Consider the following 19,278-nt stretch of genomic DNA (forward strand, 5'->3'; position numbering starts at 1 on the left):
TTCATCCCAAATACAATCACTCGATCTATTTCTTTAAAGTCTATGTTCTCTGCTCGTGAGCAAGCTCCACGAGGCCAAGGACAGAGCGCTCCACAGCCCTTGCTTAGCTCAGGGCCTGGCACACAGCAGACTCCACTAATTCATCACTGGCCACCTCTGTGCTGTGGGCACCCGCGGCCCGTGGACACCGAGCGCCTCTAACAGCAAATACACGGGGCGGTACCACCCACGGTGCTGACTCCTTTCTTCAGAAAACTTCCTCACAGGTTTTATTTCATTACTTCAATTTTTTCCCAAAGCAGTAAATATTCACTGCGAGAGAGGGGGAGTGGGGGGAGAGAAAGAGAGGGAGAGAGAGGGGGAGGGGGGGGGAGAGAGAGCGAGAGTCTTCGATATGATTTACCGCAGAGTAAAAAGAAAGTGTGCCCCCCTCGGTCCTATATCCCAGGTGTCACACCCCTCTGCATGATGGGGTCCACCCTCTGGACAGTCCGTCGGTCAGTCAGCCTGCAAATGCTCACTGAGCATCCCCTCGGTGCCAAGCACTGGGTCAGGGGCTGCGGAAACAGCAGTGGGCAGACAGACTTCTGGGAAGGGAGGGTCATTCAAACAATAAACACGAACAGCGTGGGCAAAAGGAGGTTTACAGTTGTTTGGATGGAAAATAATGCAGCAATTGATGAATAATAATGCAAGAAGCAAACTCTGTTTCACATACAACTGTAACCCGACCTTTGCCCCATGTATGTATGTAACATACATACCAGGTGTATGGATTTTTCTCATTACAAGATTACAGTATTACTGTAAATACTCTTTAATGTTCACTCAGTTTAGAAAATCGGAAGACTCCCCAAAATAGAAGGAAAAAAAAGAAAACGCATCAGCTTTAGATTCGTGATCCAAAGAGGCTTGTGTTTTATGGTTTGTCTAATACCTGGCAGCTGTTTATTTCTATTTATTTTGCTTTACGAGGTCACGAGCACACTGAAAGCATAGTTTTCTCTTCTTTTTATCGCGTAAGTAATGCAAACACAAAGCATAAAACGAAATCCCTTGTATATCTCCTACTCACAGTTAATCACCGCTAGTCTTTAGTATCATATATCTCTTTTGTCAAAGTTAGAAGTCCGGGATCACACCGAGAGTGCCACTGAGAAAGCAGGAGTGAGTCCCTAACAAGTCTCTGTCGATGACTGTAACCCCACACCGTCATTTTCGGGGCTGTGGACTCAGTCCTCGAGTGGGTTCAACATCACAGTATCAGCTGGTCTCTTTTTCTTGGACGTTAGGATGTTTCCAACTTTTTATTTTTATCAGAACTGAATGAATGGAGCAAAATGTCTGTGCATAGCCTTAGTTATCTGAGTACAACTTTACATGGTTGTAATTCACTCATATTTTAACTGCATCTAAATGTTGATCTCCGTTGTCTTTGATGGTATTCTATGAGATCTTACTCTGTTTTCTCTCATTATTTTGTTTTTATACTTTTTTCTCTAAATGCTTTGCAATGAACAGGTTTTATCTGCACAGTCACAACCTCATTTAAAATTACGTCATGCCGAACTGTCCCGGTTACCACAGTTTTCATTACGATCGCCTTTCTCGGCACCAGTAATTCCAACCTAGGGGACAGACCACAATTCACCTGACCGTTCCCTATCATTGACCATTTGGGTTTTTTCAAGATCGTTACACAGGAACCCCACTCCAGAGAGCTCTCACCCCTTTGGTACCTCCTGCCAAACTGCTTTCCTGAAAGGAGGCTCCAGTTTCCACTCCCACCGGCAGCGTGTGACAAGGCCCGCCCAGCCGCCCTTCTCCCAGAGGCAGAGGCGGACGGTTCAGGCCCCTGGACGGTGGGGTTCAGGCCCCTGGACCGTGGCTCCCTCTGCCAGGAGGGCAGGAGAGAGCAGGAAGTGGCTTTGTCAGCGACGCCAGCATGATGAGCCCGGGCCCAGAACTGCAGGAGTGAGTTTTAACAAGCCTGGTACCCAGAACAGAACCTGCAGAGAAAAAGAAAAACAAGCAAGCAGGAAAAAAAAACTCTGCTGCAAAAAAACACACACATGCACAGATTAAAATAATATTTGGCACTTATGTCACACTTTTAAAATTCTTCAAACGCTGTATAAACACTAGCTAATTAATTAAGCCACCTAAATCTGGCTGCGGTTGGTGGAGAGAACTTAAAGAGGGGCGGGGGCAGCCCTGCACAGCTCCAGTCTCCTGCCACCTGCCCCGGTGTGACTGCAGGCCTCGGCGGCGGCACCACAGGAATAGTCCAACTCACACGCCGCACGGCTGGCTCTGCAGCCTCCTCGCCTGCTCACACCGCTCTCCTCACAACTGCTGACTCACAACCCCACGTGGCATTATTGATAAAGATAATAATAACTGCCACACATTACACGCATCGTCTGTGGGCCAGGCGCAGTCCCAGGCCCCAGACTCACCAGTCGCAGCTCCGTTAATAGACAAGGAAAGAGGCTCACAGAGGGGACTTGCCCAGGAGCAAGTAAGAGCCCTCCTTCCCTCATGTGTTCATGGGCACATTCAGCGTGTTACTGAGGGCCTGGTGTGTGTTGGACACCTGCAGACAGGGTTGGAAAGAGTCCTCGTGGACCCTACATCTTGCTTGGGGGCCATGACAATCCAGAGAAAATCAAGGATACAAATCATGTATCTGTGATTGTAGTGGGAGCAAAAACTAAAATTTGACCAGCATCCATGCAGCAGGCGCCCATGTCCAACTCTGTCATGGTCCTCCTGACTATTGGGGGGGTGGCGGCAGATGGCCACTGTATGGAGGTGGAGGCCCAGGGAGGGCAGGTGCCGAGCTGGCTAAGGGGGAACTCTGCTCTCCCCAGGCCCGCTGGGCTGGCCTGTGCTGCCTCCAGGGACATTTCCAGTCCGTCCAGTCTCCACGCTGGAATGCAGACCCACTGGGAGTGCTCCTGGCTGGAAGCTGTTGGCGTTGCTGGTGCTGGCCCGGATGTCTCAGGGTCACTGCCGGCTCCTGTCAGCCTCCTCTGGATGCCTCTCACATACCTGGCCACGGGCTGTGTGAGCCTCTGTCCTCTGTGGACTCTGGTTTGTTCCCTGCACTCTGGATGCCTGGCTGCCCTCAGGCTGCCAATCTGAGTCATTGCTCACCTTCCACGAGAAAGGGACAATCCCTGTCCTGGGGGTTAAGGCTGGGACAACAGGCAGGGGGAATGAGAGGTCTGCCCTGAGGCCCTGGGCTTGAGGGCAGATGGAGTCCATGGCCTGTCTTCCCTCGGATGCCCTGCCTCTGCCGGTGGGGTGGTGCCAGGCCACTGGCTGGTGGTGAACGCACAAGGTCTCCCTCCTGCCTGAGCGGGCTGCTCGGGGCATCAGCTGCAGCCCTGTCTGATGTACAAGGCAATGGTGGCCTAGGTCAGGACAGGACAGTGTCACATTGTGGGTGAGGGAGCTCCCAGGCGGAGACCAGGTGGCCTTTCTGCACCTGTAACAGGCTCCCACTTCTTCATGTCTCCATCTTTCTTATTCTCTCCTCTCCCCACTGTCTCCCTCATTCTCTCTCCCTCTGCCTATCTCTGGAGAAAGAGAGAGAGAACTCTCTTCCCCCCCCCCAAGGTCTTTATGATCTGTCCTTTCCCCCCACCCCCCACCTTCTTCACAATCAAGGCCCTGGCTGTGACTAGCTCTGAGCGCCTGCAGCCATCTCACAGCACCGTACCTGCCCCCGCCTCCTCCTCCTGTGTCCTCCCTCCCCTCCCCCATCTCCTCTGCCCAGAGGCTGTTTCACTGCCCAGTTGTCTCCAGTTTGGGGCTCATGCCCCTCCTTACCACCGACCTCTAGGACTCCTTCCAGCTGCTCAGTCTAGAAGCTTTGAGGCCCGACCAGGTCCCTCTCCTGTGTGTCCCCAGGTCCCAGCATGGCCTGGCCTGCAGGAGCATCAGCGTCAGCGAGGGTTGGTGGGTGTGAAGTTTCAGAAACAGACCCTCCCTCATTTATTCATTGTATAATAACAGCACCTTCTCCTGCACCCAGCTTGGTGCTCAGTGACCAAAACAGAGGACTAGGGGGTGTCTACCCATTTTGTAGATAAGGAAACGAAGACCCAAAACCAGTGGGGAACCTAGGTTACATGTAAGTAAAAGGTGAGCCAGATTTCAAACCAGGTCAAGTGTCTTCAAAGACCAGATGCTTCCTTTTGACACTGTCCTGGCCCAGGCTTGTTGGTTGGTCCTACCAGAGATCCATCGAGATTAGGTCATCTAACTGACAGATGAGGGACAGCAAGGCAGAGGGGACAGTGAAGGGACCTGCCCACCTAAGGGCAGCACTCACATTCACGTGGCACTTGGCAGTATCAAGTGCACTCACCAGAGTCCCCACTGGATTCTCTCGGTGACCCCAGTGATGGCCAAGGTCACACTGAGCCAAACCCAAGTCCTCCTACTTCACTACTTCACAGCCTGCAGGAGCCCCAGCTGCTGAGTCTGGCTTCCTTGGTGGGGTCGGCTTTCCAGGCCAGGCCCGAAACCGAGTCGAAACCCCCTAGAGAGCCCCTCACACACACACGCTGCCGCCCACCTCTGAGCCCTTTTCCATGCTGTTCCTTCTGTTGGAACACTGCCCCTTTCTTCCTGCTGAGTGCAGATTCGAATTCAGAGCCCAGCTCAGACATGACACTTCCAGAGAGGGCTCAGGAGCTCAGACCCACTCTCTGCCCCATCGCTTAACTTCTGTGCTTCAGTTCCACCGTTTGTACTAGGGTCCCACATTACAGGTGTGTTGTGAGGGTTACATGTATGACACATGCTGTGTGCTGAGCTCAAGGCCCGCTCAGGGTGTGCACTCAGTCATGAAAGCTGTTTTTAAAAAACATTGACAAAACCTGCACAGTCAGGTATGGATGAAAATAATCCCTGTTCTGTGTTTCCCTCCAGGAGGGGCCGGTGAGGAGCTGCAGGTGATTCAGCTTGACAAGTCAGTGGCAGTGGCAGCAGGAGAGACGGCCACTCTGAGCTGCACCGCGACCTCCCTGCTCCCTGTGGGGCCTCTCATGTGGTTCAGGGGGACAGGGACAGACCGGGAGTTAATCTACAGTCAAAAAGGAGGCCACTTCCCCCGAGTAACACCTGTTACAGACAACACAAAGAGAAACAACACGGACTTTTCCATCCGCATCAGTGACATCACCCCAGCAGACACTGGTACCTACTACTGTGTGAAGTTCCGCAGAGGAAGCCCCGACACGGAGCTCAAGTCTGGAGCCGGCACTCGGCTCACCGTGAGCGGTGAGTACAGTGCGGGACCCTTCGTCCCTGCTGTGTGACAATATTGGTGACAATGTTCATTCTTTGAGCAGCAGCTAGGAATCAGGTGTGGCTGTGGGCGCTTAGAGTCAGGGTCTAATTCCTGGTGTAATTTCACCCCTTCTGCAGGTCAGGGAAATTGAGGCTCAGGCCCCATGGCTGTTAAATGGTGGGAAAAATCTGGAACCCTCATCTGCCTGGCTCCCCAAACCATGCCTTCTCCAATCCCATCCAGCCCCTTTTCTAGGCAAGAGGGAACTGAAGGTCTGAGTGACTTGCCCATCACGAGATCAGACCCCACCTCTGCCTCCAGAGAGCCCTCCCCTCAGTGTGGCCGAGTCCCCCTCCCTGACACTCACTGACACCTGCTGGGAGCTGCGCTCTGCTCTGGGTGCCTTGGGAGCTCCTCTCCCACGAATCTTCGTTCTCTTCCCTGCAGTTGGGAGAGATCCATGCAGGGCAGGGAGGGGTACGTGTTGCTTTATTTCCTCCTCAGAAGCATCACATGGGAGACATTCCTAAGGGGCACAGACCCCCTGTTTACTCTGACAGTCCTGCTGGGAGGAGGTGCCATAGGTGGGCGCTTACCGTGGGTCTGTCTGATAAACCCCCTTTATTTCAGGGACCTGGTCACACTGTCACTTAGGCTCTGAGCACAGTTTTCTCACACTGTCCCTCACCCTGGGAAGAGGCTTCTCATGTGGGTGCCTTCAGGGTCACCCTATTATGGCAGCAAAAAATGCTTACTTAGGGTTTTCTTCCAGAGGCCCAAGATCCTGAACCCTGGCATGTCAGCCCACAAAGGACCTTTAGACCATCCAGCCCAACCCCCCGTGCACAGGTGGGAGCCTGAGGCCAACAGGTGACAGGGGCCTTGCCCACAGTCTCATGGCCAGTAACTGAGGGGATCATTCCAGAACCCCATCTAATTCCAGGCCAGCTACTTCTTACCCTCTTGCCCTGATTGTGGTTACTCTTTCCGTCAAAGAGCCTGGTGCATGTAAGCACCCAATAAAAACTCATTAGAACAAACCGTTGAATACACAGCCAGCATTTCTCAGCATTTCATTGGTTTCTCAAGATTCAGATGCCTGTCACATTCAGATGTTGAGGCATGAAGTGATTGGAAACTTCTTCTACCTTCAGCCTCATCCCCCCAAATGGAGCATCCCCATCAGCACCTACAGCTGTCCCTTCTTCCACTGCTGCCTCGCCCTCCAGCGTATGGAGATGGCATCATTCACTGACAGTCTGTGGATGGATATAAGTTGGTCCTGATCTTGGGCTATTAAAACAATGACGCAGGGGCTAACCTTGTCCATGTGTCACTCTGCTCAAGTGGCATTGCCAGGCCAGCGAGTATGTGCATTTTAATTTGTGTGGACATTGCCAAATTTCCTTCTTTGATCTGGTAGCAATGGAGTCTCCCCACGACCCCTGGACGTAGGCAGGGAAGGAGGCTTTATCCCGCATTTCCTGATATTACAGTAGTTCCCAATGGTGTGCCCCTTGTCTGGGCCATCACCGATAGTAAGTGGCTCCATCTCAGGTCTGCTGCCTCCTGGTAGAGTCCTTGTTCCTCTTCCCCAAGCTGCCTGCCCAGAGGACGCCCTGGGTGAGAAGGCAGGGAGGCGAGAGGGGGCGGGAGCAGCAGCGTTTTGGGTGCCTTCCCTTCCTCATGGCATTTACTTTAGAACCAGTGCTGTGACGGAGGGGCCATCTGTGGCTCCTTTGGCAGATGAGGACACTGAGGCTCACAGAGTGACCTGACCTGAGCAGGATGAGGAGGCAAGATTTGAACTCCAAGCAGCCCCTACTCTCAGCAACACCCCGCATGTGCTTGTCAAAGTGTGGAAAAAGCTCCAACCCTCTCCTTTAAAATTTTGTATTGTCCTGTTCCTTAGCAGTAGGCATTAAAAAGGAAGTCCTTTGTGGGGGGTGTGGAAGTAGTTTTACACCCAGATAAGACAGACACTCAAATGTCCCACAATGCGCTGACCCTGCTCCTGCATGACGGGGCTCAGCACATAGAGGCATTCGGGACGCTTTCCCCTCCCTGGTTGTGGCGTTTGTCCTTCACTGAGCACCTGCAGGAGCGGCCTGGGGACAGAGGCCTGGACAGAGCAGAGAGGGGCCACTGCAGCCCCAGCAACACCACACACAGCAACCTGGGATCTGCAGACTGAGGATGAGGAGGGGGAGGCGTTTCCTAGGGGGTACTGGGCCCAGGTGAGCAAGAGTTCATATTCTAGACCCAGCTGTCAGGAGCCCACGTCTTCCGTTTACTGATACAAGGTCCCCAGGCCTGGGCACTTGGAGGTGACTCCTCTCTATAATTGCTTGAAGTCAAGAATCACAGAGGGAACAGGAGAGGGGTCAGTGTCGGGTCCTGCAGGTGGGGTGCCCGCTCTGTAGGTAGACACTAAGCTTGTGGTTCACAGGAAGTTTCCTGGGACACAGCAGGAAATGAGGAGACAGTCCCTTCCTTTCTCTCAACCTCAGTTTTCCCATAAGTAAGATAGTGATAACCAGGGGCTCGTTTAGGAGAGTGGAAGGATTTGAGGTGCTCTGTCTGAATCTCCCAGCAGAGAGTTGCTCCCCAAATTGGGTGATATTTCACGGTGTGGCCCACTTTCTCTGGCTGGGCCTCGGTGTCCTTACCCGCAGACAGTGGACGCTGTCACCACCCTCTGCAGGAAGGACTGAGGCTACAGTGAGCCTGGTGAGAGGGCAGACCGTCGGTGAGCGATGGCAGCATCCACCGCTGGGTGCTCTTGGGCAAGTCTTAGTTTCCCTGGGGTCCTCAGTGTCCCCATCTGTGCAGGGGCGATAATCCCAGCTCCCATCTGTGAGGACAGGAGGGGACGTCTAGAAAGTCCCCAGTCGGCGGGTCAGGGTGGCACTGAGTATCAGCGCCCAGTGGGCCGAGCCCCCTGCCTGGGCCCACATCCCAGCTCTGCCACATCTTGGCCCATGATGTCTGACACATCACTCCCCACACTGTGCCTGGTGTCCTCACCTGTCAAGGACAGCACCGACCTCACAGAGCAGCTCCCAGGACTGAGGAGAGAGCACATGGAAGTGCTCAGAGCAGTGCCTGACACGCAGTAAATGTTCGATGAGTGTGGGCTATGACCGGTTGAATCCATAGGACCTCACAGGCCACTTTCCTTCCCAAGTCTCAGTGTAATGGGGTTGGAGGTAGGGTTCGGTGCCTCTCAACCTTGGCTGTCACTGGAATCACTGGCTCTATCCTAGGAATTGATTTAATTGCTCAGGTGTGGACCTGGCAGCTGAATTTTTTAACTATCCAGAGGCTGCTACTGCAGAGCCAGGGCAGAGAGCCCTGAGCTGTATGTTCTCTGAGGCCACAGATGAAACCTCGTATTCTTTCCCCTGACAAAGGTGGCTCCCCTGGCTGCTGGGGCTGTGAGAACAACACATTTGGGTGGTGCGGGTGCTTCGGAATCTCATGTGCCAGAGACAGCTCATCAGAGGCCTAAGAAAATGAGCCTGAGTGGAGGGGCAGGGACACCCTCCCACGGAGCAGGCCAGGGCTGAGAGTGGCACCCTGCTCTCTCCAGCCCTGAGGACTCACAGCCCGGACACCCTGTGAGATCCGAGCTCCATTGCTGGGGATGCCTTCCCATCTTCAAACCTGTGTGTCTGAACAGGCTCTGGAGTCCCCACACATACCGAACCTGAGAGCCCTTCCTGCCCCAACACACCTGCATGTCACTGCTGAATCTCCTTTTTCAAAACTCTTCCAGCTTCTGCAAAGAGCTGATCTGCAGGGAAACGCCTCAGATCTCCCTTGTGTTTTGAAAGTCAGTTCATCAAACCTGTTTCCTGAAGGGATTTTTTTTTTTTTTTTTTTTTTTTTAGGGAGAGAACCATAATTTGGTGTTTCTCTGCTTTCTTCATCTGGGTTTTGCACGGTCGCTGTGGGGAGCAGGATTGGAGACTTTTCTTAGTGTTTCCACTATGCGTTTATTTTTCCTTCTTCCTGCCTAAAGAACAGGTGTTTCCAGAACTAGAAAGACAAGGCCTTATGCCAACAGTCATGGGTGTTATTTATTAAGCACCTACTATGTGCCAGGCTCTGTGTTTTACATTCATCCTCTCGCCTCCTACCAGGGTGGCGTTTTGATCCACTTTGTACAGAAACAGACGCTGAGATTCAAAGATAAAGAACAGAGATGCTAGAATTAACCTGAGTGCAGAGAGATGAGCCCTGCCCTGTGCTCCCTGTGTGACTTTGGCCAGCCGGTTCTGCTCCCACCCTCCTCCCATAAGTGAGTCCACCAGGGCCGGCCTGCAGGGCGGTGGGAAGGTGAGCAGCAGAGGGGCACAGAGGCATCAGCCCATCACAGGAGCCCCAGAGGCTCTGGATCAATAGTGACTGATCCCAGCATCCATCCCCGTGGTGACGTCCAGGCTGCTAGGGTTTGTATGACTTGACTTATTCAAGTGACACCTCCTTAACAATGTCCTCAAAACGTTTGATGAATTTTATGATGCAAGTTAGATATTTACAGATGCAAACACGTGTTAATATTTGCCGTCTGCCCACAGTTACAGATAGTGTTGGGCAATATTACCAATTTCAAGACACCCTACAGAATCTTCCCACAGGAAGATACTGCTCTCGCTTTGGATTCCGTGATGTGTGGATGCTTTCAGGACACGGAAGGAGTCCTGCCTGCTTTGTGGGCCTGTGTCTGTTTCTTCTACTTGACTAATGATTAAGAAAATGAGTCAGAAGGGAGCGGGTTGTGGGGCTGGGTGAAAGGTGAAGGGACGAAGAAAAAGCAAACACCCTCATAGACACAGACAGCAGTGTGGTGATGACCAGAGGGAAGGGGAAGGGGGACACGGGGGGACAAATGGTGATGGAAGGAGTCTCTACCTGAGATGGTGAACACGCAACACAACATACAGATGGTGTGTTACAGAATTGTACAGCTGACACCTATGTAACTTTACTGACCAAAAAATAAATAGACAGATAGATAAATAAATAAATAAAAGTATTCACATTTGGCTTTCTCAGCCCTCAGTGAACTTCATTTTCAGCACAAAACTGAGAAGACCCCAAATTCGGAAAAACACCCCATCACCCCCTCCCTTTGAAACTCAGGGGTGGGCACAGACCCGCCCCTGCTGGAATGTGGGTGGACAGGATGAAAGCCATGGAGTAGACTCATAAACACCTGAAGGGAGAGCTCTGGGTGTAAACTAAGTCCAGGTTCAAGACAGATTTGTGTCTGTTTATTTTTGTGAAGCATCTTCTGTTTTACTCAAAGCAAAACATCTCCCGTTGCCTGATCGACCCCTCCCTGCAGCCCGGGAAGGAGAAGTGCCTGCTGTCCCATCTCACAGACGGGACGGGGATGTGCCCCGGCCGCACCTGTCCTGGGCTGCCAGCCTGGTTCCACTTCATGGGGTCCCGCCCCCCACGGCTTCCCCTGCATTTACTCTGTGAACACTTGCTGTGAGGGTGGGAAGGTGTTGGGGGTGGCCAGACAGGAGAGTTAACAGGAAGAGGGAGAGCGCTCAGTACTGCTGTTCCTGAGCCCAGACGGGTGGGAGATCACCTGGGGAGGAAAGAGGGTGCACTTTGAACTCAGGCCTGGAGCTGCTTGTGGGTCCTGCCCCTCCCTCACTCAGAGTTCACCTGTGGGGACCTCAGTGTCCTGCTCTGCAGGATGAGGACAATGACACACCCCCGCCCCCCCCAGCATTGTTAGAGGGAAAAACAATGTATGAGAAGGTTCTTGACAGTGTCACATGTTTTTTATTAGGGGTAATAGTCATAATCATGTTTATTTTTCATTATGCTCCTTTTAAAGCCCAACCCTCTCCCCCCGTGGTGTCAGGCCCCACGGGGAGGGCCGCGCCTGGGCAGACAGTGCGCTTCACCTGCGAGTCCCACGGCTTCTCCCCCAGGAACGTCATCCTGAGATGGTTCAAAGATGGGAATGAGCTCCGAGCCTCCCAGACCGCCGTGGACCCAGAGGGAGACAGCCCTTCCTACAGCGTCTCGAGCACAGTCACGGTGCTGCTGGCCCGGGGGGACGTCCGCTCCCAGGTCATCTGCCAGGTGGAGCATGTCACCCTGAAGGGGGGCCCTCTTCGTCAGACTGCCAACCTGTCAGAGATCATCCGAGGTAGATGCCCCTCACACCCAGCCCCGGCCCACACCTGGCTCCTACCCTCCAAGCCTGCTCCACCCTCTGCTCTTTGCTCCAGAGTTTGATTTCCCTGAAATCTAATTCCTGACAGTCCTTCCCATCACCAGGCCCTGGATGAGCCTGTCACTCCCCACTGTTTAATGGCAGTCACCAGGGGAACACCTACCACTGTACTTGGTAGTTTCATCTGCTTTACCAAGGGCAACTCCAATACCTGAGCACCTGCTATAAGCCAAGATCCTATGTGCTTGGGGTACTCATTTATTTTGCTACAGTGACTATGTTCCAACTGCATGCCAGAGCTGTGCTTGGTGATTTCATTCCTATTACCCTGATAGCAGCTTCCAGTTCTCGAGCACCTACTATGTGCAGGGCGCTGTGCTTAGTGACTTCATTCACATGCAAAGCGAGCCCTGAGTTCTGAGCACCCGCTGCCTACCTAGCACTGTCCTGAATGACCCCCTTGCTGTGGTGGGGGAGCTACGTTATGGGAATCCTCTGTGATCTGTATGTCCACGAGGTCAGAGCCTCTGCCCTGTGCTGTTTCAGTTCCGCCCACCTTGGAGGTTAGACACGCTGAGTCAGAGAACCAGGTGAACGTCACCTGCCAGGTGAAGAACTTCTACCCCCAGCACCTACAGCTGACCTGGTTGGAGAACGGAAATACGTCCCGAACAGGAACACCCTTAACTCGCACAGAGAACAAGGATGGGACCTTCACCTGGGGGAGCTGGCTCCTGGTGAATTCATCTGCCCGCAGGGAGGCCGTGGTGCTCACCTGTCTGGTGCAGCACGATGGGCAGCCGGCTGTCAGCAGGAACCTCACCCTGGAGGCCTCTGCTCACCGGAAGGACCTGAGCACAGATGGACCCTCTGGTGAGGCCTCCACCCCAACTGACCCGCTCTATGTAAATTTTATCATTTTTAACGTTAGAAGTATTCATTCATGCTTACTGTAGAGTAATCTAGAAGTCTGCAGACAGAAAGTAGAATTTTGAAGTGAGCTCCCCTCCCCCAAACCCCATACTCCATAGTCACCCCTGGTAAGAGTTCGGTACATGTGTTCATAGATCTTTTGACATCAGTATACATTAAAGAAAGCGGGAGGGACAGAGGGAAGCCAACCTGTTCTAAGGTCTCTTCCTTTCTTCACCCAGCAGTCACTGCGCTCACCGTCCATGTTGGCCCCGCCCTCCTCGTGCTCTCTCACCTCTGCCTGGTCTCCCTGGCTGCAGGGAATGGGCGGGGACATCAGGGTGTGTGTGCTTTTCCCCAAGTATGATCGCCGCTGCAATCAGTGTCCTTGTGCACATTCTGTCACATGTGCAGCTGTCCCTGTAGGACGATTTTCCAAAGCGTGTTCCTAGGACAAAGTGCATGCTCACGTAGATATGGTAACGTGCCTCTCCCGTGGGGGAGTACAGGGTGCCAGGTGTCACTTTCTCAGCCCCTTCCAGTGTGTTGTCCTGTGCCTCTGTTTCTTCAAATGGCAGCACCTAGCTGGCATTTCGGTGCCACCGTGGAAGGTTGTCAGCTGTCGTTAGCATGGCTGTGCCTTCTCCAGTGCACACCCTTGGAGTGGATTATGGATTAGAACGAAGGCCATTTCTTTCCTCCATGCATCCTTCAAGGGGACAGGGAGCTTTAAAGAAGTCCTGTCACCCTGTTGAGGTGTCGCTTGGTTGTCACTGAGGCCTGGCTTTCATAGGGTGAGCACTGCACTAGGAGACACGATGTGCGGGTAAACCTCTGGGTCTGTCACACACCTGCTGGTGACCATGGACAAGTCAGCGCCTCTCTCGGGGCCTCTCTGCTTACACATGGCTGTGCTGAAGGAGAGGAGCTTTGTGACCCTAGTATTGAGTCTCAGCTGCTAGGAACTGTGGCAACGCAGCTTCAGAACCTGGCCGCAGCCTAGCACACAGTAGGCACTCAGGAAGTAATGCTTTTAGGAAGGATGGAGAGTTGGTGGTTTGGTCAGTCACGGAGTTATCCTCCGAGCTATCCGATGTAGTGAAGATTATTCTTGGCCTCAGGGACACAGGAGGAAGCCCGTGTGTGGACGCCTAAGTTCCTGCTCAGGGCCACACAACTAGGGGCACTGACTTGAGCCCAGGAGCCTGCAGCTCGGCCCTGACCCCGATGGCCCGCTGTGCTCCAGTGTGGGATTCCCTCCGTGGGCCCTGGGCCAGCCAAGGCCTTGTCTTCATTTCAAGTGTCCGGTGTCAGAGCCCCTACACCCAGGTCCCAGGCACGAATCAGCAGATGGTCCCCGAGAGGTCTCCAGAGCCCACTAGTCACCTGCATGTCTGCCACTCCTTACTGTCCCTGTTGTAACTCTTGAGTTCTGGATGGACCCGTACCACCACGTGGCCACCCTGGTCCACTCAGCTGAGGCAGAGCGTGTTCCTGTCCCTCGGGAGTGACGTCCGTGCCCACATCCTGCAGCCCCGTTTCCACTCTGGCTTCAGTGCCAAACAGTTTCCGTCCTGGCACCTCGGCGTGGTTGTGCACTACCGCGGTTCACCCTCGTGGGGACGTGTGTGCAGAACCGTGAACATGCCCAGGTGGTTCAGAACATCCAAGAAGATTCAGCCAAGTCTGTCTAGTGGCCAGTGACACCCGTCTAGTGGTCAACAGAGGTGCTGGGTTGTGATTTTCTTTGTTTCTAATCTGTGTGCATGAAGCCTCTATTCTGTCTTGTCCGTAGATAATAGTTCCAACTTGAATAATATCTTCATCGCAGTGGGAGTGGTGTGTGCCTTGCTGGTGGCCCTGGTGATTGCCGCCCTCTACCTCCTGCGAATCCGACAGAAGAAAGGTGAGTGGATTCCCTGCTTCCTCCCCAACAGTTCGCCCTAGGCTGTCCTTTCTAGGGGCAGAGGCACAGGAGTGCTATGGGCTCTGCGTAGCTCAGGCCGGGAGGATGTCCGGTTACTGGCAGTCATAAGGAAGAAGCCCAGAGGTGGCAGTGCTCTGGCTGGCTCGACAGCTTCACCAGGCTGCAAGCTGGGCGGATCCCTCCCGGGCCTTCCCTGCATGGGTACAAGACGGCCACCTCTGCCCCAGGCCTCACCTCTTCAGGGGACTACTGTCGAGGTGGGAAACAAGGAGCTGCCAGGGCGGCAAGAGGGTCCCAGGGAGGAAATAATATTCCCAGGAACCCCTGCAAACTTTGGCTGTCCGCTTACCTGCCCGGGCTGCGTGCCCAGCCCCTAGGCAGGAGGCCGGAAGGGGGTAGGGACCCTACCACCGCCCACCTGCACCTGCTGTTGGGAGGACACAGCGGGTGACTACATGGAAAAGGTTAGGACACTACCTGGCCCACAGCGAGTGCTTGGTAAATGCTAGCTCCTGTCGTCAGCATTGTATGTGAGGCCAGAAACGAGCCACCTCCCTGGAAAGCTCCCCTCACAGTGGCAGGAGGGTGCAAGTTCAAATGCAGGACGTCGTGCCCTGTGTGCGCGTGTGCGGTGTGTATTTGTGTAGTTCCTGCTGTGGCAGGGCCTCTGACTTTGGAGCTGGACAAACCAGCATGGTTACACGTTCTGAGCAATCAGTTTGGCCCCCACAGGCCTCAGTTTCCTCACCCGTAAAATGGGTATAGCCGTGCCTGTGTCGAAGGATAGTTACAAAACCAAAGAAGCTTGTGGGAAATAACAGCTCTGACGCATTCGCAGGCCTCAGAAAATGCAAGTTTTCTTTCCTACTTTCGAAGGAAACAATTTTAAGCCAGTGTGTCTGAAACTTATTTGACTACAAGTGATAGAAATACATTTCGTGTGTCAGCCCGACACATACGCACCCCTCGAGATAAAATTAGAACTCTGATATTTTCTTTTTTGTCATCTTCTATACTAAGTTCCCTTAAAAAGGCTGGTGGTAAACCACCACGTTCCACGGCCTGCAGAGTGCGAGGTGCTGTCCTCGGCTGCCTGTCTGTGCCGACCCCCAGGCTGGGCTCCAGGGGGCGTGCCGTGCATCAGCACCCCCATCTCCTCTGCACCCCTCCTCACCTCTGCCCCCAGGGCTCTCCTCCCTCCTGGGCTGGCTGGAAGGATGTAACTATGAGTGCTGGCCAGGCCTCCAGCTCCCCGTCCAGGAGGGTTAGACTCAAGCCCCGTGTCTCTGGAATCTGGGAGAACTTCTGCAAGTGATCTTCCTAGTGGCTTCCCTAAGGTTCCTGGAGAGCCCCACACAGGGGGGGCTCCTTGCGCACAAAGAGTGACCACCAACCCATTGGATGGAGTGTTCACAGCAGCTATTAGTGAAATCCCGCCCCTTGTCCACAGCCACATCCCTGGGCACCATGTCACTCCCAGCACAGTGAGCTCTTACTGGGGGCTTAGGCATCAGCGGCCGGGCATTCCAGGGGGGGGGAGTGGGGCCTTGGAGAGCTGCAGACCTGGGTGTGGACCACCCAGCCCCTGAGTGGTGGGTCTTCGTGTGTGCAGAGCCCCGCTGTCAAACACAGGCTCCAGGGACAGTGACAGCCAGCCCGCACTCAGCCCTTCTGATGTGTCGGGCACCGTTCTCACTGCAGACTTCCGCAGCGGGATTAGTAACCCCGTTTTACAGATGAGCACACTGAGGCATGGGAAAGTTGCAGAACTTGCTCAGGGCCTCGTACCTGGTACATGGTCAGGATTCAAACCTCGGCAGTAGGTCTTCAGGGACCACTCTGCGCACCACTTCCACCCTCATGAGATGCCCCCCTCTCTCTCCTTGCTCCCTGGAAGGGCCCACCCATCCTCTACCTCAATACACTGAAATACCTTCATTTCAATTCTACCAGTTACCAGCTGTGTGACCATAAGGAGACACCCAGTGTCTTTGGTGTGAAACGGGGGTGATCAGTCTTTGAACCCCCTGACTCATTTTGTGTCCCAGCACTTTGCCACCCTCATCCTCCATTCAGATGTTAGATGCTGAGCTACAACCTTCCCAACTGGTACCTGCTCACCTAGAAATCCAAACACCTGCCCGGGCACCAAGCGTTAGCCTAGCAGCGAGCAGTTCTGCACCATGGCAGCCTCCAGCCCGCTCACATGAGGTGCCGAGCACATCTGAGTGTGCGTGTTGCTTTTTAATTACAATTTTGCAGTGAAATTCGAGTCAAGTGGTGGCAGAGCCCCAGCGGCTTCTCTGTGGGATGCCCCATATCACAGGTTTAAAATCTCGGCACCAGATGGATCCCTTCTTTCCTCCCAGGATCCTTTTTGGGAAAGTGGTGACAGGCAAATAAATGAGTGTCCAGCCCAGTCCTGTGAGTGAGAGAGCTGACACCCAAGCTCAGAGGGGAAAATGGCCCACCCGAGGTCACACAGCGAGCTAGGTGGAGGCAGAAGTGGGACTCGCGCTGGCTCCCCCAGCAGCGAAAGGCCTGACTGGGACCCGGGCTGACACAGGGCCTCTCGGGGAGGGGTGCGGGGACACCCGGACCACAGCTAGGGCAGGGGCCCCTCCCAGGCTGCTGGCTGCTTGGGGAGCCGACCTTTGGCAACTCCCAGAGGTGAGAAAGCAGGAAGGACCAGCTCCTGGTCTCCCTCAATGGAAGCTAATGGAGCACCCCCACTGGGGTGAGCGTGGGGTGTCCTATGGTTGGGAGGATAGGGTTTTAACAATTTCTCCCAATGTCACCGGAGGCAAACCTTTGCCTCCCCCTGCCAAAGTTACAGCAGAAAAGTATGCGCCTCGGTTAAGTAACTGGCTTTTGTTTCTTTTCTCTTGCAGCCAAGGGCTCCACTTCTTCTACAAGGTGAGTACCTCCCCAGACCAGGGTGCTTTTGCAATTGTTATTTAGCTGTTGGACAGCCCCAGAGCTGAAAAGCATCATCCACAGTGAGTGTGACTCCCACACCTGGGCCAGTCAGCCTTCTACATCTTTCCTTTGTAAGCGCCTCTTGCCAGGCCCGTTTTTAATTACTGTCTCAAATGAAGAGATTTGAGGGGATTTCCGTGCCCAGAGGCACTGAATTCTTGCCTGCTGTCCACAGACAGCGAGACTCTTACGAAATCCTGTTGGGATGGTGGCAGGAGCCTCCTGCACACACCACCCCCAGATCCAAGTTGTATACTTTGCCCTTTCCTTCGTTTGTTAAATATTTGTTGAGTACCTTGGCACGGGCGGCCCTGGTAACGCCGGGAGGGGAGGATAGAAAGCATCCAAAGCCCCTGCCCTGCTCAGAGGCTAAGGCGATGACATTACGTCACAGGTGGTGCCTTGGTTTGTTGCTTTGTATTTTCAGTGATTTTTTTTCCTGAGTCCCTACTACGTGCCAGCTCTGTTCGGGGTGCTGGGGATACAGCAGCGACCAAACATCAGCCCAGACCTCAGTGGGGCTCAGGCACCAGTGGGAGAAGCAGCAGTAGGGGTAGAGGTAAAATGATGCCTCATGTTGTGTCAGGCGGTGACGAACCAGACAGAGCAAGGGGCGGAGATTTACGGCAGGGCCTCCGACGTGTGAGCAGGCTTCGGAGCTAGGCAGCTATGAAGCAGCGGTGTGTGTGGGTGGGAGAGCAGTGTGGGTAAGGCCCCGGGTGCGATGGGCCAGGAGGCGCAGAGGAGGCCTGAGTGGCCGGGGCAGAAGGACCGAGAGGAAGGGCAGGAGGTGCAGGTCCACGGGCTCTTCGCTGAGGCCCATGCAGCCGGATGTGTTCCTCATCCAGGCTTTTCGGCTATAGGGAGGCCCCGATGTTCACCCCAGCGGAATAGAAGCAGCACCCCATAATCTACTACATAGATGCACCTGTTTGGAAATATGTGAACATCTGTGCTAAGAGCAGTAAATAAAAACGAGGAACAGCTTCATGTTGGTTTCGGTCAGGTTTTGCCACCCAGTGGATTTTGCAGATTTCCCACTTTTTGCAGCTTTGTGGTTTGCTGAATTACAAGGCAGGAGCTGAGGGTCCAGAGTGGAGGCAGTGGTCTGGGGCCTGTGGCCGCCAGGACCTCGGGTTTGACTGCCGGTGGGATGAGGAGCCATGAGAGGGAGACAATCTGACTTTTGTTTTAGGAGTGTCACCCTGAGTGTTGTGTGGGGACCCGGCTCCAGGGGGTGAGGGTGGAGGCAGAGAGGCCAGGGAGGTAGCTCCTGCAGTGGTCCGAGCAGGTGATGGTGGCCTCGGCCAGGGTGGTGGGATGGGCTGAGAAACGGTCAGATTCCGGATATGTTTTGGAGGTGTAGCTCATGGATTGGATGTAGAGTCAAGGGCAATTCCAAGGTTGGGGGCCGTGGGAGAGTGGTGTGTGTGTGTGTGCACACCCAGTATGCGCTTTTGCAAGGGCAAGACTTGGCTTCCATCCTTTATCTAAAAACCTTCGGTGGCTCTCGTGGCCCTCGAGATAGTCCAGATGCCCTACTGACGCCGTCAAGCCCCTTGTGGTCCGACCCCTGCTGACACAGACAGTGTCACTCCTGGCCACTACCCAGTGTTCGCTTCCTTTGGCTCAGCCACACTGTGCTCCTGTCACTTCCTCCCTCGTGCCTTGCTCTCCTCCTAGCCCCATACTCTGGCCTCTCTCCGAGACAGCTCCCTGACTCCTGCTCACTCACCATCCAGGGTTGCCACAACTCCAGGGGCCAGCAGCCCCAGTGGGCTCTGTGACCAGCACCCCCTGGAATTGTGCAACACGGAGGCTAGAGTGGGCACCCCTTCTTTCCCCTGTGTACCTCCTGCTCCTCCTCTGGGCTCCGCCAGGGCATTATCTCCTCCAGGATCGGGAGTCCCTCCCGTGAACTCTCCAGGTGCCCCTGCTTCACATCCTGGG

At 54.1% G+C, this 19,278-nt stretch overlaps 1 protein-coding gene across 3 annotated transcripts in view; it reads left to right on the plus strand.

The window, feature by feature from the left end:
• SIRPA (signal regulatory protein alpha) overlaps positions 1 to 19,278 on the plus strand; it is a 44,160-nt gene that overhangs the window by 15,324 nt on the left and 9,558 nt on the right. For all 3 annotated transcript variants that reach the window (XM_053926215.2, XM_053926213.2, XM_053926214.1), the window contains exons 3-7: positions 4,945 to 5,295; positions 11,166 to 11,483; positions 12,057 to 12,383; positions 14,218 to 14,328; positions 17,241 to 17,265. In XM_053926215.2, the coding sequence (XP_053782190.1) occupies positions 4,945 to 5,295; positions 11,166 to 11,483; positions 12,057 to 12,383; positions 14,218 to 14,328; positions 17,241 to 17,265 (1,132 nt within the window). The remainder of the gene's footprint in view (positions 1 to 4,944; positions 5,296 to 11,165; positions 11,484 to 12,056; positions 12,384 to 14,217; positions 14,329 to 17,240; positions 17,266 to 19,278) is intronic.

This window comes from Desmodus rotundus, chromosome 6 (genome assembly GCF_022682495.2).
Source record: "Desmodus rotundus isolate HL8 chromosome 6, HLdesRot8A.1, whole genome shotgun sequence".
Taxonomy (NCBI): Eukaryota; Metazoa; Chordata; class Mammalia; order Chiroptera; family Phyllostomidae; genus Desmodus; species Desmodus rotundus.